This window comes from Topomyia yanbarensis, chromosome 3 (assembly GCF_030247195.1).
Source record: "Topomyia yanbarensis strain Yona2022 chromosome 3, ASM3024719v1, whole genome shotgun sequence".
In the NCBI taxonomy this organism is placed as follows: Eukaryota; Metazoa; Arthropoda; class Insecta; order Diptera; family Culicidae; genus Topomyia; species Topomyia yanbarensis.
This window is the reverse complement of record NC_080672.1, coordinates 168,328,383-168,349,969: the sequence shown is the minus strand read 5'-3', so window position 1 is coordinate 168,349,969 and position 21,587 is coordinate 168,328,383. Positions and strand designations below refer to the sequence as shown.

Genomic DNA, 21,587 nt, shown 5'->3' with positions numbered 1-21,587 from the left:
TCAGATAACAACGCTCTGGCGCCCATAGTTAGTTCTCCTGAACGGGACTCGCAGAAGAGAGTTATTGCGCAGAGCTCGAACGCGAGCTTGAAGATCGAGGCGCCCGAGGATTGTAGGGCAATCCACCCTGGCAGACAGTAAGTCCGAGACGAACAGGACTCGAGAGCAGTCCCTCCGGATGCTTAGAGTATCGAGCTGTATTAACTGACAAACGGTTTTCGTAGCTTGGCAGCTGAAATCTGTTTTGCCAAGGAAGATGTCGAAGTGCAAAGCGTATGAACCGGCGTTGGACGGCCTCGATTCTGTCGACACCGTTCTGGTAGTAAGGGTTCCAAACAGCAGAACAATATTCCAGTGTTGAGCGAACCAGCGCGCAATAGAGAGATTTTAAACAGTATGCGTCCTTAAATTTTTCGCTATTCGGAAGATGAACCCAAGCTGTCTTGATGCCTTATCCACAATGGATGATGTATGTGGTTCGAACGTTAGTGCCGAATCCATGATGACTCCGAGATCCTTGACGTTAGAGTGTCTTGGAATACTCGAGTCGAAGAGATGGTAGTCAAACTGAATCGGATGGCGTTTCCGCGTGAACGTAACGATTGAGCATTTGCTCGGGTTTAAAACCATTCTGTTTAGATCACACCACGTACTAAAGCTTTCCAATTCACTCTGAAGAAACTCGGCAACGGTTTTATCCCGTATATGTCGAAACATTTTCATGTCGTCGGCAAAAGAAAGGCGGGGTCCTTGTAATTTGATGTTGACGTCATTAAAGTAGAGAAGGAATATCACTGGACCGAGATGGCTTCCTTGTGGGATGCCGGATGTAGCGAAGAATGGTGTAGATAGTCCTTATTGCTGATTTGGAGTTTCCTTCCATCGAGGTAGGAACGAAACCAGCGCAGTAGTTGTCCATGAATACCGAGTTTGTCCAGCTTCGCTATTGCGATATCATGATTGATTTTGTCGAAGGCCGCAGATAAATCCATGTAAATAGCATCGGTTTGCAATCCGTCAGCGAATCCATCGAGTACATATGTAGTGAACGAGAGCAGGTTAGTCGTTGTCGACCGTTTAGGCATAAAACCGTGTTGGTCGTCTGCAATGTAGTGTTTGCAGTGAAAGAAAATAGGGTCTAAGACAACCAGCTTGAATAGTTTTGATACTGAACTTAAACACGAGATTCCCCGATAATTGTCAATGTTCGATTTGTTTCCTTTTTTGTGAACTGGAAACATGTGCGCTGCTTTCCAGCAGAAAGGGAATGTTCCAGTATTGAGTGATAGCACAAAGACTCGCCGAAATGGTTCAAGAAGCCCGCTGATGCACTTTTTTGACAAAAATCGAGGGAACGCCATCTGGGCCCGGGGAACTAGATGCTTTCAGCTTTGAATTTGCTGCAAGAATGGCAGCATTATCGACACAAATTCGGTTGATTGTTCGTCCTAGAGAAGGAGTTAGATTTGAAGCGGCAGCGACTTGTTGTGGGGAAAGGCTCTCGTCGGAAAAAACGCTTGAAAATTTGTCGGAAAACAATTGGCAAATTTCCTTAGTGTCGGTACCTAAAACTCCATTTAATGACATACAAGATGGTAACCCGGATTCTTTTCGCTGCTCGTTCACATATTTCCAAAACGACTTGGGCTTGGATTTAAGTTGACGTTCAACGTTTCGCTGGTATCTAAAAAAGGCACGTCTGCTTTGCTGTTTGTATTCGTGGTTGAGTTGAAAGTAGTGGTTTCGTAATGCAAGTGTCTTATGCTTCGAGAATTTTTTAAATGCGGCTCGTTTGGCAGTTTTTAATCGTCTAAGCACTGTTGATTGCCAGGGAGGGTGTTGATTTGTGCTGACTGTTCGTTTTTGCACATGACGGTCGATTAGGTAGTTAAGAATATTAGTAAACGTCATCGCTGCTTCGTTCGCGTCATCATTGTTAAAATTTTCGTCCCAGTTTATATCCAACAACGTGCTAACGATGCTGTCGTAGTCAGCGTTTTTAAAATCGTAGACGATAGAGCTTGAGACGTCTTCAAAATTCACTCCTAGGTTACCAGCGAGTACAAGATGTAGTGGAGGATGATGGCGCACATGCTGGACTAAAGGTGTCGGAGCAACGCAGCAGTACAGAGCGTAGTCTCGGGCACTTACAAAGCAGAGGTCCAATGTACGTCCATTCTCGTTGATGATATTATTAATTTGCCGAAGAGTTGCGCTACTGTAGTTGTCCAAGATACAACTGGCATTGTTGATAAGCACAGACTTTTCGATATCCAATCGTAGAAATCTATTACTTGCCTGGCACCAGGTCAAGCCAGGTAAGTTGAAGTCGCCCAGTATAACAATATCATCAGACGGGGCAGCGATCGAGGTGATGAAAGAAACGGAGGAAAGATGTAGATCGATCAGGCTGTAATCACGAATTCGGTCAGGTGGAAAATACACGACACACAGGAAGAGATTGCCGGTTTCACTGATATCCACACTTGCTCGGAGCTCGCCCACCGCTCATCGTTGATCACTCGAGCTTTTATACCATGGCGAACGGCGATGAGTACACCACCACCTGATGTCTTGTGGCTGTTGAGGGCGGTTGGATACCATTCCCCCGAAAGCCATTTCCCAGAAAGCCACTCCCCAGAATTCCCTTCCCCAGAATGTACCATTCCCCAGAAAGACATTTCCCAGAATGCCCCATTCCCCAGAAAACTTATGGTTTTTATTCATTATTTGTGGTTAGGTCAAAGGTTTGCGCATACCTAATTAAAGGAACTTATGCGGTGTTAACCTGCTGAGGATGTGCCGTCGAGAGCGGCGGCCTCTCGCAAGCAAACCTGTTATCCTCTCGTATAACCAGTTTACTCGAACATAGGACTTGGTTCCTTCTTTCAAACATGAGCAGTTCTTTGAATTTGTACGCCAAGTAACTCTTGCACGCAAACTTGTGATCTTTTCGTCTGCCCGCTTTATTCAAACATATATGTTGATTCCTTCTTTGGAGCTTTGGTTGAATCCATATTAAAATGAATGCATATTTTGACAAATGGGTTCGTGGGTTATTAGAGCATTTATATTTCTTTTGTATTGGGAATGTTTCGTACACAAATGTACGATCCACCCGATTGCTCGGTTTACTCAAACAGGTTGCACTAAATACATTCGAAAGTATTTTCATACCTTACGCCAAATAGTACTTTTACCACAGAGTTAGACATAACACTCGACAACAATTATTCGTCAATGTTAGCGATCATTTTGAATTGAATATATTATTAGTTGGGACTGTTATCGCATTTGCGATTATGGCGCTACTGACATATGTGCAAGTATACGGGGGATATACCAATTGCTCCTGGGCCTGAGGGTTAAGTAATTTGTAAATGAGTGGTTGGAAGCGTGTATAAAAGGTGTAGCTGGTGTTTTGGTCGAACTGGTGCAACGATATTTTTGCGAGGAGCCGCCGCTTTCGACGGCTTATCCGAACCAGCATCATGCATTGACTTAAATAATGTACAAAGTTTTGGTTTCGCCACATAACCTTACTTACATAACACTGTTTCATTCTTTTAGATCCTAGGAAGGGGGCTACCGCTTTCTATGGTTTCTGTTGAATGGCACTGAAAAACACACCTGTACTGAATTTTGCGATTTGTCCTATGCTGCTACCAGTGCACTTTTCGAGGGGAGCAATATGGGCAACATACTGAAAAAATGTTTTGATTTTCATCAAAAAAATTTCCCACTTCAAAAAAAAAATCTCTGGGAAATGGTTATAACTGTGGAATGAACTTATGAGCATTGGTTCATTCTGGATATGGTTTTCTGGAGAATAGTTCTTTCTGGGGAAAACACTTCGGTATCTTACTTTCTGTGGAATGGTTTTTCGGGAAAGTCAGCTATTCTTTATTTTAATTCGGAATAAATAATGTCATCCTAACTTCCGGTTTCAACACAATGCATATCATTTCAAATGTGACCGAATCGAAGAATGTCGTTCGATGGAAGTGGGTACGAGTCTAGGGGCAGATCACTCTAGCAATGTATAACAAATTTGCATCAAATTAGAAAAATGCATTTAATTTCCATTTTTGCATCAACTTTGCACTCCCTCGCAGAAAAGTTTGTTCAACAAACGTCCTACGCGGATACAAGTTGTTTTCGTTTTTTGGAATGTAAGGCTAGTTTTTTCATAGGGTTTTGACGTCTTGCACGCAACGCAAAAGACTTTGCTGGCAAAGCAAAATACATTATGAATTTCTATTTTGATGGAAATAAATGCATTTAATTTCGCTGATTTTTTAAAATGCATCACAAGTGATCTGCCTCTTGGAACGAGTAGTAAGTTTGCAAAGATCAAATCAATAAAAAAAAGTTAAACTTTTCTGGGGAATGACTTTCTGGGAGATAGTGCATTCTGGGGTATATGGAATTCTGGGGAATGGTACATTTTGGGAAATGACTTTCTGGGGAATAGTATATTCTGGGGGTGATATTCTGGGGAGTGGAATTCTGAGGAATGACTTTCTGGGGAATAATTTTCGGGGGAATAGTATACAATCCTCTTTCAACATCTTTGGTAGGTAGCACTTAAGATTCTACTCCTGCATTATCATACCTGCCAGCTTGTTTGCCTGTTGTGCGGTTCTGAAAATCACCTTGAATCTAAACTTTCGACCATCTGAATGTCCTGAACTCCTGCAATATTTTTTGCCTTGAGGCAATTCTCTATGTCCACTGGGTTTCGCTGGGTGTATTGGTCGAAGTTTATAGGTTCCAGATACACGACCTTTCCAGTCCAATTTTCTGGTATATTCTTGTTCGTACTTCTTTGGGATTCATTCGATATTTTTTCCGATTGACTATCGCGCTCAACCTTTTTCGCGTTGTTCTATTTAGTAATGTTAGTCATATTTTTCAAAATCTTTATTTTTAATTTGTTTTTGGTTCAATTTTTTCTCCACTTTTTATTCTTTCTTTAGTGCGCATCCTGTTTTCTTCCCCTTTTGTCAATGCGGTTTTCTATTTTCTATTTATAACGTTATTCCCAAAAAGCACAAAATCACATGTTGACTATCGGGAACTTTATTTGTGCTGTGGAAAACTTCTCTATGTGCTGCTGGAGAGCACAGCTCCTATTCACTTTTGCAGTCTTTTACTGCTATTTATTCGGTTTTCAACTCTACGCAAATCACTTTTTCACTTTCATTAATCAGCTCAAGCTGGCTTCAGAAAAGTTCAAAATGGTGGTCGAATATATGCGGCGGAACACCCCATCATCCAAGTACATAGTACTACATACGCTTTCAACAAAGTTTGATCAACTTAAAACGTAAGTCGTACTTAACCCTCCGGAGGTCGTGAAAATGGCTCACTGAATGAGCAGTCGCTGGCACCTTAAGACGGTTTAGCTAGATTTTCAGGGCAGCGTGGCACTCGGTGCACTAGCGAGATTGACAGAAGGTTAATAACACACATGGTGCACTAACAAATGAGCTTATGCAGCGAAGCTAGAATGATGCGGCTTGGCTGCATACCCGAGACCAAGGATCCGAGGCGATCAACATCACTGTGGATCCGCCGAACGAGACATTGCTGAACCCGCCGCCGGAATTGCGAGCAAACCTGTAATCCTCTCGTTTGCACGGTTTACCCAGATATAGGGACTATGACTAATTTAAAGCTGACTGAGCGGCAGCAAACTCGGACAGTACACTATAAAGCTATCCCACAGTTCGTCACATCAAGAGCAATTATACAATAATGAATAGTAGTTACAACACTAACATTTATTTTATGATACACTACCGATACCCGCATAATACACCCTTATTCTTGTTTACGACGAATGTGAGATTCGTTCGAAAATGGTTTGTATTCCCGTTTACGACAGCAAAATCAAATGGGCTTACTATTCGTTCGAATCGCTTTCGAACGAATCTCGCATTCGTCGTAAACAAGAATAAGGGTGATAGTCTCATATACATTTTCATCAGTTTTGAGTTAACCTCAGGGTTAGGGCTCTTTTTAATTGTACATACTCTCGAAGAACGTACTGAAAATTATTTATTAAAAAAAATGTACAAAAAACGCCAACTAATGTTCCACATACCGGTGCCATATACATTTTTGAGCACTTTACAGCTCACTAGGGTACAAAATAAAACAAAATCTAAGATTGTGGTTCCGTTGTTAAGAATAAACAAAGCATCGAGAAAAATTACAATAAGCCGCCTCAGACAATTTAATAATCTGCATACCCACACCAAACACATCTCTATTGTGACTAATATATTTCCGTTCTCGTTTCAGATGTGGCGTTTCAATGGTTGACGGTCCAAACTGTGTTAATGTAGGACGAGATTATAGCCAACAATATCCCAAATGCTGCAAGCAGTATAAATGTGTAATCGAAGGAAAAACTTACCATTTATAATTATCGAAGCTTTCACCCTAGGCATTATTAATACGCTGTAATAAAATTTAAAGTTCACGAAAAAAATGAAAAGCTGTCTGATATTGGTTTTAGACTTATTTATTTATTCAAGACTAACATCACTTTCGACACACGAATTCTCGTTCTTACACAGCTAGCAAATTAGAATGAAAAGAACCCTACAACCGTTCCTTCTTCAAATTGATAAGAAAATCATCATCCGATTCCGAATCGGTAGCCACCATGTCCTGGGTGAATGATTTGGTCGTTTTCGCTCGTAGGTTCATCCGCTTCGTTCCTGGTTGCCAATCGTCATCATCCTGATCATCCGTTTCCGAATTCGAACTGATTGGGCTGTATCTTTTCGGCCGACCTCGTTTCCGTTTAACAGTGACAGCAACAGAACTGGTGGCACCCGTCTTTCCAGTGGCTACTGCAAGCAGATAAACTTGTTCCTTGATCTGTTCTAGCTGCTCATCATCCAGATTCTCTAGATCTAGGATCATCTTAGGCTTCGATGCTAGGAACTCTTTACAAGTGGTCTGTGCGGTCTCCCCGAAATCGTTAACGTAACGCAACGGAAGTTCGACTGCTCGGTTGTACATCAACTGGTTCAACTCCTCGTCATTAACACTACGAGCGTAGTTAATTATGTCTTCGACGGAACCACATACCGTCCTGTAGGCATCCACTTTGCTCAGTAGTAGACCGTTTGGAAAAAGCATTTTAATTTTAAGGAAAAAGTTTCTGTACTGATTCAGGTCTTTAAGTATGAAATCGTTGTCCTGAGCATTGTGCAGCACCATTTGATGTTGATCCAGGTGAGATAACTGTTTGAACTCACGCTTACAGTACCGACAATTGTACTGAGCCAGATGAGTTCGCATGTGCTTGGCGATGCTGTACTCGTCGCTGAACATGTCATTACAACAACTGCAAATGTATCGGATGCGAACCGATTTCGAAGATGACGTAAAGCTGGCCGGTAGCCCGGCAAAGGAACACACATCGATGTGATTTTCATACTCGAAGCGACTTGAAAAGACAATTTTACAGTGGTTGCACGTGTATAAACTATTATTCTGTTCCAGCATCCGGTGAAGGAACTCGTCGTCGATGTAATCACATGGGTCTTCGGTTTTACTCGCGCTGTGATAGATTTTGAAGTGCTTCAGTAAATCGATCTTCATGCCGGTCAACACGAATGGACATTCGCCACATTTGAATACATTTTGGTGGTCTACACAGGCAAACGTTTGTCCCGGATGATTGACTGTGGCATGCATTTTGATGTCGTAGTAAGACGATAGCTTGTCACAGTAGAAACAACGGACCAGTTTGAACAGTTTGTACATTAAAGGAGATTTGTCAACGTCCTTGTGTTTTCGACACCAGTGTTCAACAACATCGTCGATCGTGTCGCACTGCATTTGACAGTGGTTGCATACGTACTTTACGAAATAGTCGAATCGTTTTCTTTTCTCCTTTTCTGTGATGGATTCATCATACACGACTAATGTTTGATCCGGATGACTTGTGAGAAAGTGTCGTTTGGCCCATTCCAGATCGGTAGATGAATAGGAGCAATTGTCGCTGCCACATGAAAACTTTTTCTTCTTGCTACCATCTGGTGGGGCTACGCTTTGCTCTACACTCGCTCTGCCATCAGTCTTTATCGTCCGAGTGTCATTTGCAGGAAGCTCATGGTAAAGTGAAATGATCAGTATTTCGCTCTTCGGGTGGTTACTTGAGAAGTGGACTTTAAATGTGTCATAATCAGAAGATTTATAGGAGCAAAGGGAGCATTTGAACTGTTTGTCAGTCAGTTTGTGGTCAGTCGTCATGTGATCTGCTATTTCATCACGAGTGTGCCGTATTGTTTCACACAAGTCACATTGCCATTCTCGCCCTTCGCTTGTAATCGCCTCACGGATAGTTGTCACCGTTACCCCTGGAGCGTGATTGTGCTTAACATGAGCTGTTATCAGATGTTTTTCATCACGATAGAAATCGCATTCGCTACACTTGTACAAGTTTTCCCCGTGCAGCTTGAGATGGTTCACAATTTTGTCGATACAAATAAAGCCGTCATTCAGCGTTGCCTCACAGTGTGAACATTTATAAACCTTCTCCTGTCGGTGGGTTCTGAATAAATGTGCGCGGAAGTCGGCCAACACTGGCGGGCAATCAAACTTACAAATTCCACACTGGTACAGCTTAACAGGTGCAATCATTTGCGGAACATTTACATTCGATACTACAGGAGCAGATGTCAACACGTGGTCGGGATCCTGCTTTGTTTGCAGCGTCAGTTCTTGCCCAGGAGCTTCCAAATGTCTCTCAAGATGACGCTTCAAATTCTTTCTAATCTTAGTAGAATAGTCACAAGTAGAACAGAAAACATCCTCAAGGTAAATGTCCTGCGGTGGTAGTTGATCGATTTCACTAGGACTAAAGTGCTTTTTCTCCACCACAGCACCGTCCTCCTTCAAGATATTATCAATGTAGCTCTGCAGCTGAAAACTAGTCACGTTCTGCGGACAGATGACCACCAAATCGTTGTGAATGTCCCGTTTCTTCGGATGAAGGTATGTCAAAATCACGTCCGTACTGTTGTGGTCATGTTGGACGTGCAAAATCATCATCTTCAGGAAATGACTTTTCCGATCGCACAGGAAACACATGTACCTATGCCGACCATGGGCTTTGATGTGTGTTATCAGTTCGTGTGCCGTTTTGAACCGATCATTACAGTGGAAACACTTGTAGGTCGATACGTTGTGATGTTTCAACAGGTGCAAATTGAGCTTAACCGGATCGGTGAATCGACTGGTACACTTATCCACTCCACACACATTCAACTCTTGCCCGTAAAAACCGGTATGCTTAATCATTTGACTGACTTTCTTTTCCAACTGGTCAAACCGCTCGATATTTCCTTTAAACAGGAAATCAATTCGAATCTGAGTAGTACTGGAAAATTTCTTCGTAAGTGATGTGTCTTTCGAACCGCCTGGACCCGGCGATTGCGACGGAACCGGAGTACTGCATTTACTAGCTCCTCCCGTCCTGAGTTCATCATCTGACTCAACCGAAACGGTGTCGTTATTGGCGGATTGGGTATCCGCTTCGGCAACCGTTGTTGTGTACATGTCACTTCTCGGTTCTGTTAATTCTGCAGCGACTGGTGTTTCAGAAGTTAACGGAGTTGTAGATGAAATGCTATCCGCGAGAGATACCATTGGTTTGGCACCAGCGGGGCTCGACTGAACATTAGGGGACGATGAGCTTGATGTAACACCACATGTAGTTACGGGTTTGGCTGTTATAGTGATACCTGAAACAAAAGAAAGATAGGCGGATTAGTTATGTTTCAATAATTCGTATTCGAAGTTGGATGGTGAAGGGTTTTTTTCATCTGGTTTCAATTGCAATAAGTCACCGGCGTCAGCGAGGCGGTGACTTATTGCAAGCAATCGGATTTACTTCGCTTTAAAAATAAATCGCAACTAGATGGGATGAGAAGCACTCACGCTTGCAATTCAAACACTAGCGCTGTCTCATGATCTAATAATTATGGAGAATGAATTTTGTGATTCGGTTGTACAGAAGATTCCCCTACCTGGAATGTTCGGTATGTTAACCATTCCGCCAGCATTGATGGCGGTCAGCGTCGGAATTTTTGGTGGCACGGCCGGTTGAATGTTTGGTGGCTGAGCGACACTCTGTACGCTGCTGATGATGGGTAAGCTGTCGTTACGTTGAATAGCGGTTAGTGGGGGAAGCGTTGCCATTCCCTGCACGCTACTGATGACCGGAAGTGGAGCTGGCTGAGGCATTACTGGAACTCCACCTTGTACCGTTGTGATCATGGGCATTTGAACGGTAGGTGGTACAGCAGATCCAGGCAGCGGTTGTGTAATAGGTGGAGGTGGTGCAGACGATACAGGGGCACTGTTTTGTACCGGAATGGAGATAATCAGTGGACGACCAGCTTCGTCCGTTATTTGGATTTGGATGTTTGCCCCCGGATTGGCCGATGATGTATTGGCGGCTGGAGTAGCCACGGCATTTGAAACCACTCTCTGCACCGGTTTAGGATAAGACATGATTTGATTCATATTGAGATCGATCGGTTTGTAGTTCAACATTTCCGGTGTATAGTTACATCGTTTGAAAAGATCTGGAGAAACAGTGCAGCTCATAGTCTTTAACTCCATAGACTCGATTTTGTTCGGAGGATAATCCACGCCATCGGGTCTCTATCAAATGGAGAAGGTTTTGAAAAAATACGATTAGTAGCAATTCAAACAATAGAATTTAATAACTTACCTTTTTATTGTAACGAACACAACAATACAGCGGTTTTGAGCAGTGTGCATTGCTAACGTGCAGGGCCATCGTGGACTTGGTGTTGGCCCCAAACAAACAATAAACACACTCGTACAGTCCAATCGAATGCAGCAGCAGATGGCGGGCCATGCTTTTCTTATCGATGTTCAGATTACAAACCTGACAACAGACGAAACCTTGCGTATGGCCGGCCAAATGGGTCATGTATGCCGACAGGATGTAGTACGATTCCTTGCAAACTAAAGTTTGAAAAAAGATTAGGTTGAAATATTTCATATTGGTTTAATATCTTTATTTTCCCCCCTTATGATCTTAAATAAACAGTTTAAGGTTCAAGAAACATGGTTAAGCGTGAGTAAGAATAAAATCCTTAATACTATGCATAGAAAAAAATTTGTATAGTACTAATTAACAATTTTCTTTATCATTATTTCACAGAGCGAGTAAAGGCGCCAGGGCAGGGCTAAATAACTCTGTCCCATTCCAGGAACTTTGGACCAATAGAGGAGCGACATTAACCATCTTAGTCAAGCCACACCAAACGATTTATCAAACCACCATCCAATTGAAACGATCAATTCGGTTGTCCACGTTTCTTCCTTATTCAAGGTTCAAAATAATTCGTTGATTAAATTCTTCATTAAATGAAATATTTGATTGCCGCATAATTTTGAATCATCTTCATTTTGTTGTACGCTGCACAGTTGGCCTGGCCACTTTAATGATTGTATCACATTCCATATGTGGCACAAACATTAATATAGACAAGAAAAATAGCGTCTACTGCTTTCCATGATCCCAACATGTATTGTCTGTGTATGTGTAGACTCAACTAGATAAAAGAGTCTTTCACATCAAGTTGCATCACGGAAAAAACGCTACAGGAAGTAACCCATTGGGTATTTTCTCCGGAAATTTTTTGCAGAAGTAGTTTAGTCTAATATTTACACTGCATTTTTATCGCGAAAAGTTTTTCGAAAATTGGAAAAAATTGCGTCACCCAAAAAACAACGTCGCTAATGGATTCTGCGACTCAACTCCCATCGGGACATCGAAAAATAACTCGGAATCGTGCAGTGGATCGTGTGAATAAATGTTACTACTAAACTCTGAGAACCGCACGGAAGTGGATGCGGTCAGACTGGATGTTCTATTAATGATTAGGATCACTAATGGTGGTTGTCTAGTCTAGTCTACACATACACAACCAATACATGTAGGGATCCTGGAAAATTGCAGACGTTCACTAATGGTGGATGTTGCCAAAAAGTTGAACTTGTTCAAGTTTTTCGTTCGGAGAGCCAAGGACCGGGAGGGACTGCATAAGTGCATACATCCAAATAGCGGAAGGCGCCAAATCGTAACGAACGGCAAAATACGGTGGGAAAGTCAAGGGCTCGGAAACTGTACTCACAGATGCTGACGAAGCCTATCATGGATGATGAGATTTACGTCAAGGCGGACTTCCGGCAGCTTGTTTACCGCCTAGCACAAATTTGATGTTCCGGAGGAAATAAAGAAGCAGAAACTTTCAAAGTTTAATAATAAGTATAGCAATTGGCAAGCGATATGTTCATGTGGCAAATGGAGCGCACCGTTTGTGACTACCGGGACTGTAAACGGGGAGATCTATCTCAAGGAGTGTCCAAAGAAGCGTCTGCTTCCTCTGTTGAAGCAAAACGAGAGCCCTACGATCTCCTGGTCGGATTCAGCTTCGTACCACTATTCAAATGCTGTCCTGGTTTGGTACGAATTCAACGGAGTCACTTTCGTACCCAAGGTTATGAATACTCCTCCAACCATTCCGAACGCAGCGGAACTAAGGCCTAACGAAAAATACTGGGTAATTATGAAGCAAGTACTACGGAAGCATCCCAAGGAGGTCAAATCTGAGGAAGACATGTGGGAACCTAAAGAGAGGAGGTAAGCGTATGGTTATGGTATTGAAGTAGAAAATAATATGCCAAAAACTTACTAATGGGTTATATTTTATTGTCTGAAAGTCAAAATATTACTGAAGATCCTAGGGGAGCTGCGTCGAAGATGGACACTGTGAGTAAGATGGACAAATTGTGTTTCTCACAAAATGAAAAACTCAATTGAATGGTACTGATCTGGGAGGGAGAAACAGACTCAATAAATGTGAATGTCATAGCCAGCCAGAACGAAACTGTCACTCCGAGCCACAAAAAAGTGTTCATCGAGGAAATGAGAGTATTGTTATCATATGCTTGCTTGAAAATGTTTCCGAACGATGAATTTCCTTGATTTTTTGTCTAGATTGGGTGTAGCAGTAAATATTATTAAAGTTTTTTTGTGAATTTAATGCCATTTTGAAATTAGCAAGATAGATTTTTCGGTAATCCGTGCTGCCACAATCAAATAAATTGTATTTCTATGTATTCAATGATGAATAAGAATTTAGATGCGTTCAAAAGTTTCGAGCATCGTTTTAAGACAATATTGCGATCTTGCTATAATGTAAAATAAACGCTAATTTTATATGAAAATTTCAAATAATATTTACATTTTAAGCTCAATGAACTACGCCTAAAATATATTTTATGCTTGTTATAAAACCAGTTATGGAAATGTGACGACGCTGTAAATGTTCTCTACTCCAAGAAATGGGAATATGGAATCAAAAAATATGCTGTGACGTGCACGTTTTTTGGTAATTCAAAAATACTTTTTGGTTTAAAATAATTTATATCATCTTTCTATTTAAAACATGTCATAAAAGCTATTTTCATATCTATAGTAAAGACAAGTAATAATGGTGTAAATCGTGCGAAGAAAGTTTTAAAAATTTGTGACTGATTTAACAATTTTAGAATGAGTGACACCTTGCTAGTCAGATTTGATGGTTCTCCAGTTTAAAGTTTCTTTTGAGAGTATACTGCGAAAATGAAAATCATCAACGGCTTAGATGCATGCTAATAAATATAAACAAAGTTTCGAAAAAAATTGGCAAGTTACTTCGACGTGAAGTTTGACATCGACATAATATTTTTAATGTTCGGGTGCTCATGCAGCTTAATCTGATGATCAGAATCATGAAAAAATTCCATTTCTATCTATTAGTTAAAATCTTACACTTCGAAAGTTATTTGCAAAATAACCTTGGCTAAATTTGACAGTTCGACGGTTAAAATTGTTTGATGATGTAAAAAGAAAGGTGGAAACAGTTTTCTGTACTTTATTTAGGATGGCAATATTTTTCAGTAGTAAATAAAGGAGAAATATAAAAACGAAAACATGTTATATCAAACGTTTTTTCGTTTATTTCATTATATGGATATTTACGTTCCAAGGCTGCAGCCGTACCTATATATATCTACCTATCAAATACCTATGCATTGGTCAACATTTCACAAATCAGATAAACATGCCTCTACCGGCGAGTTTCCTTATTCAAGGATTCTGTTAGTTAAATTTTTATAAAATTAAATTCTATTTTTCAGATTGAATTTAATGTTGTATCGGTTTTTAATATTCAGTTTAAGCAATTTTTTAGGAAACCGTGGTAGAATGAAGGAGAAGAACGGCACAAAAATCCTATTTTAAAAGTATAAGATTAGACACATCGTTCCGAAATTTGTCCCATTTCACTTGAGTACTGGAAGCAAACTGTCGTCTGACTTTATCTTCAAATCAATGTAAAGCACCCGGGAAAAAAACTTTCACTGATTTTATACTGTCCCAAGATCCTTTCCATCACACGATTGAAGTCATGTGCCGGTAACACGCTTGCATCAATGACACGCAAAATGAAAATTGCTCATTTATGCGTCGCCCACCTTGATTGATTTTGGCTGTCGAAAGTTTTCTTGCTTCTTGACAAGTGCTATTATTTACACTTCGTGCGTAGTGTCTGTTTCTCCCTCCCAGGTACTGATACTATATGATTTTTGGAAGATTTCAAATCATTCCGAAAGATATTGTATCTAATCCGCGAATTATCAGATAAATAAGCAAAAAAATTTCTTTGTCGATAGTACGCTAACGGATATAATTGGACATAATACCCCAGAAAATAACGATTTAAACCTGGAAGCTGTTGATCTCGGAAAATATTTCAGGTTGAAATGATGTAGTGGCTATTTAGCACCTGACTGTTGAAAAATCAGAAATGCCCATGATTTGGGAATATTTTTAAAATTTGGTAGCATGTTCGGTACGACGGACACAGTACGGTGGGAAAAGATGGACATATTTAGTACGCGAATAACAACTAGAATTCCATCAAATTGCATACCCTTGGGTTATTTTTTTATTATCGTTAGATTATGACGTACCAAAAGAAAACAAAATATTGATCGAGAAGCGCGCACACTCTCCCCTTGTGCTATGCTCATTCGTTACAAATGCCCTATGTCCATATTACCCATGCCAGGTATCCGTCTTTCCCATCCCAGTTTTGAAATGCTAATTTTGTGCCTCTTTTTAAGAACCATTTTAAACATCTATTTGTTTTAAATTTTATTAGTTTAAGTTACTATATTGATGGAATATGATCTCAAATTACGGTTTCCGTGCAATTTGCGAGCAATGCATCAATCGATGAGTCGAATTTGCTAAAAAAAATTAAAGCTCCGTCTTGGGCACAGTTCCCCTGCATGGAAATCTACAAAACTCCTTGCTCCGTGATTATAAGCCTTATGCTTATTACACTATTCGTATCAATTGTGAACTGTGATTATCAACTAGCTGTACAGTACAAAACCACTTTTACAATCCAATAGAGGACTATTCAATTATGAAAGATCGATGTTCAGAGCATCGTGTGCACCCGAAATGCTTCAACGGACAATGGAACAAATTTTATCTGAATGTAAAAATTTTATAGATGGTATTATGAAATCTGATGCTGAGGAGGAAAAATATGATAAGGTGTTAAAAAAGTTTTGGCAAGCTTAAAAGACCGCAATATGTTGTTATATCGTTAAAAAATCATACATACAAGTTTAAGAAAAATGAATTTCTTGATCACCTAATGTCACAATAAGGTACTACGATAAGAGCCATGGACCAACCCCTTTCCAGCTTCACGCTGTTAACAGATCAAAAATTCCAGATGCTAGCAACCGACCTCAGTTTACGTCATAGGTTCTAGAGAAACTTTTTTACTGGCAAGCGTTACGTCGGTTATAATAAATGCCGATTTCCTCGCGCGTTTCGGACTTTCAATAGATTTAGACAACAAACGCCTCATCGACGGAGGTACGAAATTACATGCTATTGAGGGCTGGACGATACCTAGCATCTTTGAGATTACGACAGTAGCATCCACACCGTAATTTACTTCAAGACTTTCGTAAAATCGCGCCCTCAATCCGCTTCCTTTCGTCGTTCATCTCATCAGAGTTCGGACAAGTATACACAACGCGTTTGGGTCCATCGTGGTAAATAAGAATATCAGTGCCGACCACACAACACTCGAATCATGAAGACACTTTCAGAGAATAACAATACACTTCAAGCATCTGCGCTGGTACGCACCATGTTTCGAAAAAAAAACAAGCTTAAAGGATTTCTCTACTTACATTTCTAGTACTATTGTATATCTTAGACAAAACATTAACTCAATATTGCCAACGCAGATGCCATAGGATGTATACTTATTCTCTAAGATATGTTTACAGCTGAAATAAACGATGAAAGAAAGAAAGAAAACTCGTGCTGATACACATTAAAAATCTTTATTCTCGTGTTTATTATTCAAGTTGTTTTCACATCAGACATGAATAAATGATCCGGCTAACGCTTAAGCAATCTATCGTATCTTACACATATTTCAAAATGTCTGACACTCGTGAAACGGGTTAAGTCCTAGCTCGGGTGTTGGTTCGATAGTTGAGAAACAGTTTATAATCGAAAATGCTTAACTCTAAGTATACATCCTAGGCATCTCCGTCACAGGCGACAGCATTTAACGCAATACGATTATGGGTGAATAAATTTCGATCAAACAAAACAAAATGGACTCTGATTTCAAATTGGTCCTGCTCAAAATAAAAAGTACTTATGAGTGAATGTGACATCTACAAAGTTACGACCGTCCACCCTCGCCGTACCCCCCACTGGAATCATACTTACTCGTACAGTGAAGTGGCAGTACATTTTTGCGCAATGAATCTTGCATCGCTCTCCACTCGTCATCCCCAAAGCTTCTCAGATTGTCCGGCATGATTAGAATCTTCTTCGATTCATTGGGCGTCGGATGGTAGGTTTTCTGGTGCACTACAACGTTTGTTGGATCTCGGCTACGGTAGAAACACAGATTGCACTGGAATCCGCACGTAGAGTGATCGGAATCGATGTGAATCAACAGCATGTTACAATTGGGTGCAATCAGCTCACAGTAAGCACATTCCAACCAACATTTCCGAGGTGCACTGGGTCCTGGAACGTATCGACTTTCATGCAGATTCAAATGTTGATCCATGAAGAATCGATTGTTAGTGGTGAAAGCGCATGACCGAGCCATACACTTGTACAGACAAAGCAGACTGATTTCCTCTAGCATGTTCCGGCAGTGTTCCTGATTTTTCGTTGTTACCATGTTAGTCCAGGGTTTTAAGCGAACGGTACTTATGCGAAGGTTAGCCATTGATGGCACACCGGTGTTTACTGGCGCAGGTTGAGAGTTGTTGATGGACATTACCGTGGTAGTTGGCTTGGAAGCAATTGGTCTAATCTGTGCCGGAATTGTATGAGTTGGAGTAATCATGGTGCTATTTCCCAAAGCGATGGGTCCCATCGTTGCGCCAGACTGAATAATCCTCGATCCTTGCTGACCCATGACGATGGTTGATGGCCCCGGAACAATGGGAGCTACTTGTGACATGATTGGTGTTAGTGGAGGAGGATTTGATTCAACTGCTGATAATGTGTCCCCTGGCATTTTGCGAATACGAATAACATTTGAGACTGGGGGGCGAACATCGGCCACTTCTTGTGTAGGAGTTTTTCTTCGAGCATGAACCTCCAACAAGTGCTGCAACTCGTTAGCTATTGTGCAATTATCCATGATGACGATCTGCGATTGACACGGATGACAATAACCATCCCAAATAACATGACTGTGTCTCTTTGATACATGATTGACAATGTCGGGAGCTTTTTTTGAAATGTATTGGCAGCCCGGCATCAGACAAAGATGTAATATATCTGACTGATGTTCAAGGTAAGCGACATGCTCGATCCGGGTACTATCCAGTACTAGTTCTACAAAGTCGTACGCGTCTTCGATTGCCGGTTGATCTTCAATTTCATCTGGCTTTTCCGTTTTAACCACTATAGTTCCGAAAGCAGCCGCTTGTTCTGCAGCTTCTTGTTTCTTCTTCTCCTGTTCATCCTCATCCTCTTTCTCAACTTTAATCTTAACAGGAGTCGGGAATTCGCCTTTCTTGCCCTTATCCCCGTCGTCTCCACCGGCGCCAGCAGCCCCACCTGTGCCACTTCCGCTTCCTGTAGACGAAGAACCCTCGCCATTTCCATTGCCCGAAGCTTGTCCAGAGTTACCGGCAGATCCTCCGTTGCCAGTGGATTCATTATTTTTCCCCCCATTGCCAGATTTCTGTCCACCTTGCTGACCTTCTTCGGTAGCATCAGACATATTTAATTCTGTTGTACTATTACTGGCGTCCGATTCATAATCAACCTCGTTGGTTTCTCTCTTGAGAAAATCACTACTAAATTCAAATCCACCTTCAACCGATTCTATTTGCATAATCGGTATAACAGCTTGTGCCTCTGATGGTTCGTCCAACAAAGCTGGTTCCGGTGACATTGGAGATTCGTAGAAGCCACCACTCGAGCTTACTTGGTCAGCTTGCAACTCCTGTTCAAACTTCAAGGAGAACGGCCTATGCTCCAAATGCCCGTACACTCCTGCCGGACCAATATGCACTGAATTCAAACGAATATCTGCCCGTCGCATAAGCGCTGCCAATGGACCCACCACTGGTTCTAATGGTTGCTCATCATCCTCAGTGAACGGTTGATTAACAATCTCACAAGCCTCCATTGGTTCGTCTTTCGCCTGTAGTGGAATCATTACAGCTGGCATGATGCTACTGCTTCCCGAGGATGCCATATCGGCCATCAGTTGATCTTCGTCGATTATGGGTTTCGTTTCAATCTTATAGTTGACAATACTGAATCGACTGCAAGTGATGTCAGCCGACGGATGCTCCCGCTTCAAATGGCGCTCCATGTTAACCCGGCGTATTTGTATATAGTTGCAAACGTTGCACATAAAGCCGTACATGTGGTTGTCTTGAAATTCGATATTATTATAAAGTACCAATGACGGCTTCAGGCAGGTTTTCTCGTGGAAGAAATTGCTAGCCAATTCCTCAGTTTGGGACATCACCGGACAACTAGTACAACGGTATCGATATTCGCCCGTGTGAGATGTCAAGTGCGCCGTCCAATCGGCGCGAGAAAGTTCTTGTGTGGAAAGACAGAAGAAGCATTTAAAACGTATCTTTACATCATCCGTACCCTCGTTTAGAAGCAGTCCATTGGTGAGAAACGGATCCGTACGGATTATATCTGCCATTTTCGGCGACACCCGGCTAACAAATACCTCATACTGTTTGTGCTCGTATACGTAGTGATCGACAATTGCTGATCCATTGAAAGAACAGAGAGCACAATTACTAGAGTAATTACTATTATAATGAACTTGCTTTTTATCGTTGTACACGAAAGTTGTCTCCTTGGTCTTGGACTTGGTTTTACCTTTTGGCAAAACCGGTGCGACTTTGACTACTGTCAGCAATGACTCTTCTTCTGTCTCTTGTTTTTTAGCGACTGTCGCCAAATCTTCCTCGTCTGAAGAGAGTAGTAGGTCGTTAGCAATAGACGAACGCTTTGAATCAGATTGTTTACTCGATGCGCTATTTTGCGCCGATGATGTTCCTCTTCTTCTACTGTGGTGGATTTCTGCACCCTTCGACATCCATTCGCTACTGTTTTCAATCAACATATTCAATTCCCTGCTACCAGCAGTAGTAAGTTTTCCAGTCTTGGATTTTTCCTTCTTCTGGTCATCCTTCTTGTTTGATTCGTCCTCCGACGATGACTCGTCAAGTTTAGATCGAATACGTTTGTACTTCTTATTCTTGGTAGCCGTCTCCTTTGCAGCAGCAGCAGTATCCTTTTTAACCGGTCGACTCTTCTCTTCTGTTTCGTCATCGGATTTATCATTCATCACATTCAGAATACGGTTGACTTTCTCTTCATCCCCAATCACTTTCAACAAATCCATTAACTCCTTGTTAAGTTCATTGTCCTTTTCATCGGTTGTATTCTTTTGTTCTTCCTCAGATTTTTTATTCTCCTCTTGTGCTTTCGACTTTTCAACATTCTTCGCTGGTTCCTCTACATTCTTAACATCCAATTTTGGCACATCCACAGTCGTTTCATCCGCCTTCGGTGAAAGGTCTTCTTTGGGCTTTTCTATTGATTTCGCAGGTGAAACAAATTTCTTTGGCGGTTCTTTTTTCCCGAGTCTGATCGGTTCATCACTAGCGTAAACCGGATTAATCGTCTTTTTGCACTCTGGCCGAACAGCTGTCACTTTTGGTGGTGGGGGTCGTGCAAACATGGGTGACACAGATGCCTTCGGAGCTGGTGGTCGACCATATGGCTTCGCCGTAGACAATGGAAGCGTGGGTGGAGTTGGAGCTGGAACCGCAAAAGAAGGCGCTGATGTTGCCGATTTCTGAGCTACTGGTACGGGTGGTCGTTGTCGGTAATACTGCTGGTTTTGACTTTCGAATCGAGCACGGTTTTGCATTTGCATCACCTGACGCTGGCAGTACTCACCGTAATTGCGCGGATCTTTACTGCTGTAGACAGGCTGCACAGGAGAAAGCTGATGACGTCGCTGAAATAGTGGTTTAAGGGGTTCATTTGACGGTTTAGGGAACGGTTTCTTGAACTGTGTGTCGTTAGCAGGTTCATCTTCTGCTGGGCGCTTCTTCGGTTTATATCGAAGCGCCAATCGTTCCGGTTCAGGGGCCTTAACAGGCTCAACTAATGTTGACGGCTGTTTCTGTTTGGTTTTATCATTTTGTCTCTCTTTTCTTACGTTCTTTTCTTTCTCTTGTCTAGCATTTTGCTCTCTAGCTTTTCTCGTTGCTGTTTCCTTTTCTTGTCTTATGTAATCTTCCCTCGATTTTCTCGAATCCTTCTTCTTCTGCTCGTTTCTCGCAACTCTCTTTCTCTCATTTTTTGCGAATTTTTCTTTTTCCTTTGGTTTCTCGAAAGCCTCTTGAAGCGGTTCCAATCGTAATGGTGTTCGCCATGGAATTTGAGGTTTCTGTTTAAATTTCGCTTCTTCAGAAATTATTTCCTTCGGTACAGCTGCACGCACTTCCGATGGTTTCTCGACTAGACTTACAGCAGGCGCTTCTGTTGACACAACTGCAGGTATCACCGTTAGAGTTGTCGCAATAGGTGTTGTTTCCTTCAAAGGGATTTCCTTGACAGTGTCCAAAACGGGCGCAGCATTCTGTTCTGGAGTTTCTGACCTGCACGGCAAAACAAAGTTTGTAACCACCGAAGAAATTTCAGAAATTGGCGGGGAAGCTTTCTCCTGTGGGATTTCTGGCTTAGTTGGCGATTCCGGATGGGAAGTGGTAATCGCCGAAGATTCAGAACTGCTTACGGATGCAGCTTCATCTCGTTTTTTCACCTTATTGATCAAAATTTCAATACTGCCGAGTAGTTTACGCAAAGTGTCAGATTTTAACCTACAAGAAGAGTAAATTTACAGTTGTGTCAA

At 41.6% G+C, this 21,587-nt stretch overlaps 2 protein-coding genes across 2 annotated transcripts in view; one reads left to right on the top strand and one right to left on the bottom strand.

Annotated features, from left to right (window-relative positions):
• The window catches only part of LOC131690536 (toxin-like protein 14), a 47,465-nt gene extending 40,962 nt beyond the window's left edge, over nucleotides 1-6,503 (top strand). Inside the window, exon 3 of the mRNA XM_058976401.1 lies at nucleotides 6,310-6,503. Within this exon, the coding sequence (XP_058832384.1) occupies nucleotides 6,310-6,433 (124 nt within the window). The 3' untranslated portion in view covers nucleotides 6,434-6,503. The remainder of the gene's footprint in view (nucleotides 1-6,309) is intronic.
• Nucleotides 6,504-6,516: 13 nt separating this feature from the next.
• The window catches only part of LOC131687373 (uncharacterized), a 133,789-nt gene continuing 118,718 nt past the window's right edge, over nucleotides 6,517-21,587 (bottom strand). Inside the window, exons 11-14 of the mRNA XM_058971456.1 lie at nucleotides 16,886-21,555; nucleotides 10,766-11,025; nucleotides 10,056-10,695; nucleotides 6,517-9,770 (exon numbers count right to left, since the gene is read on the bottom strand). Of these exons, the coding sequence (XP_058827439.1) occupies nucleotides 6,613-9,770; nucleotides 10,056-10,695; nucleotides 10,766-11,025; nucleotides 16,886-21,555 (8,728 nt within the window). The 3' untranslated portion in view covers nucleotides 6,517-6,612. The remainder of the gene's footprint in view (nucleotides 9,771-10,055; nucleotides 10,696-10,765; nucleotides 11,026-16,885; nucleotides 21,556-21,587) is intronic.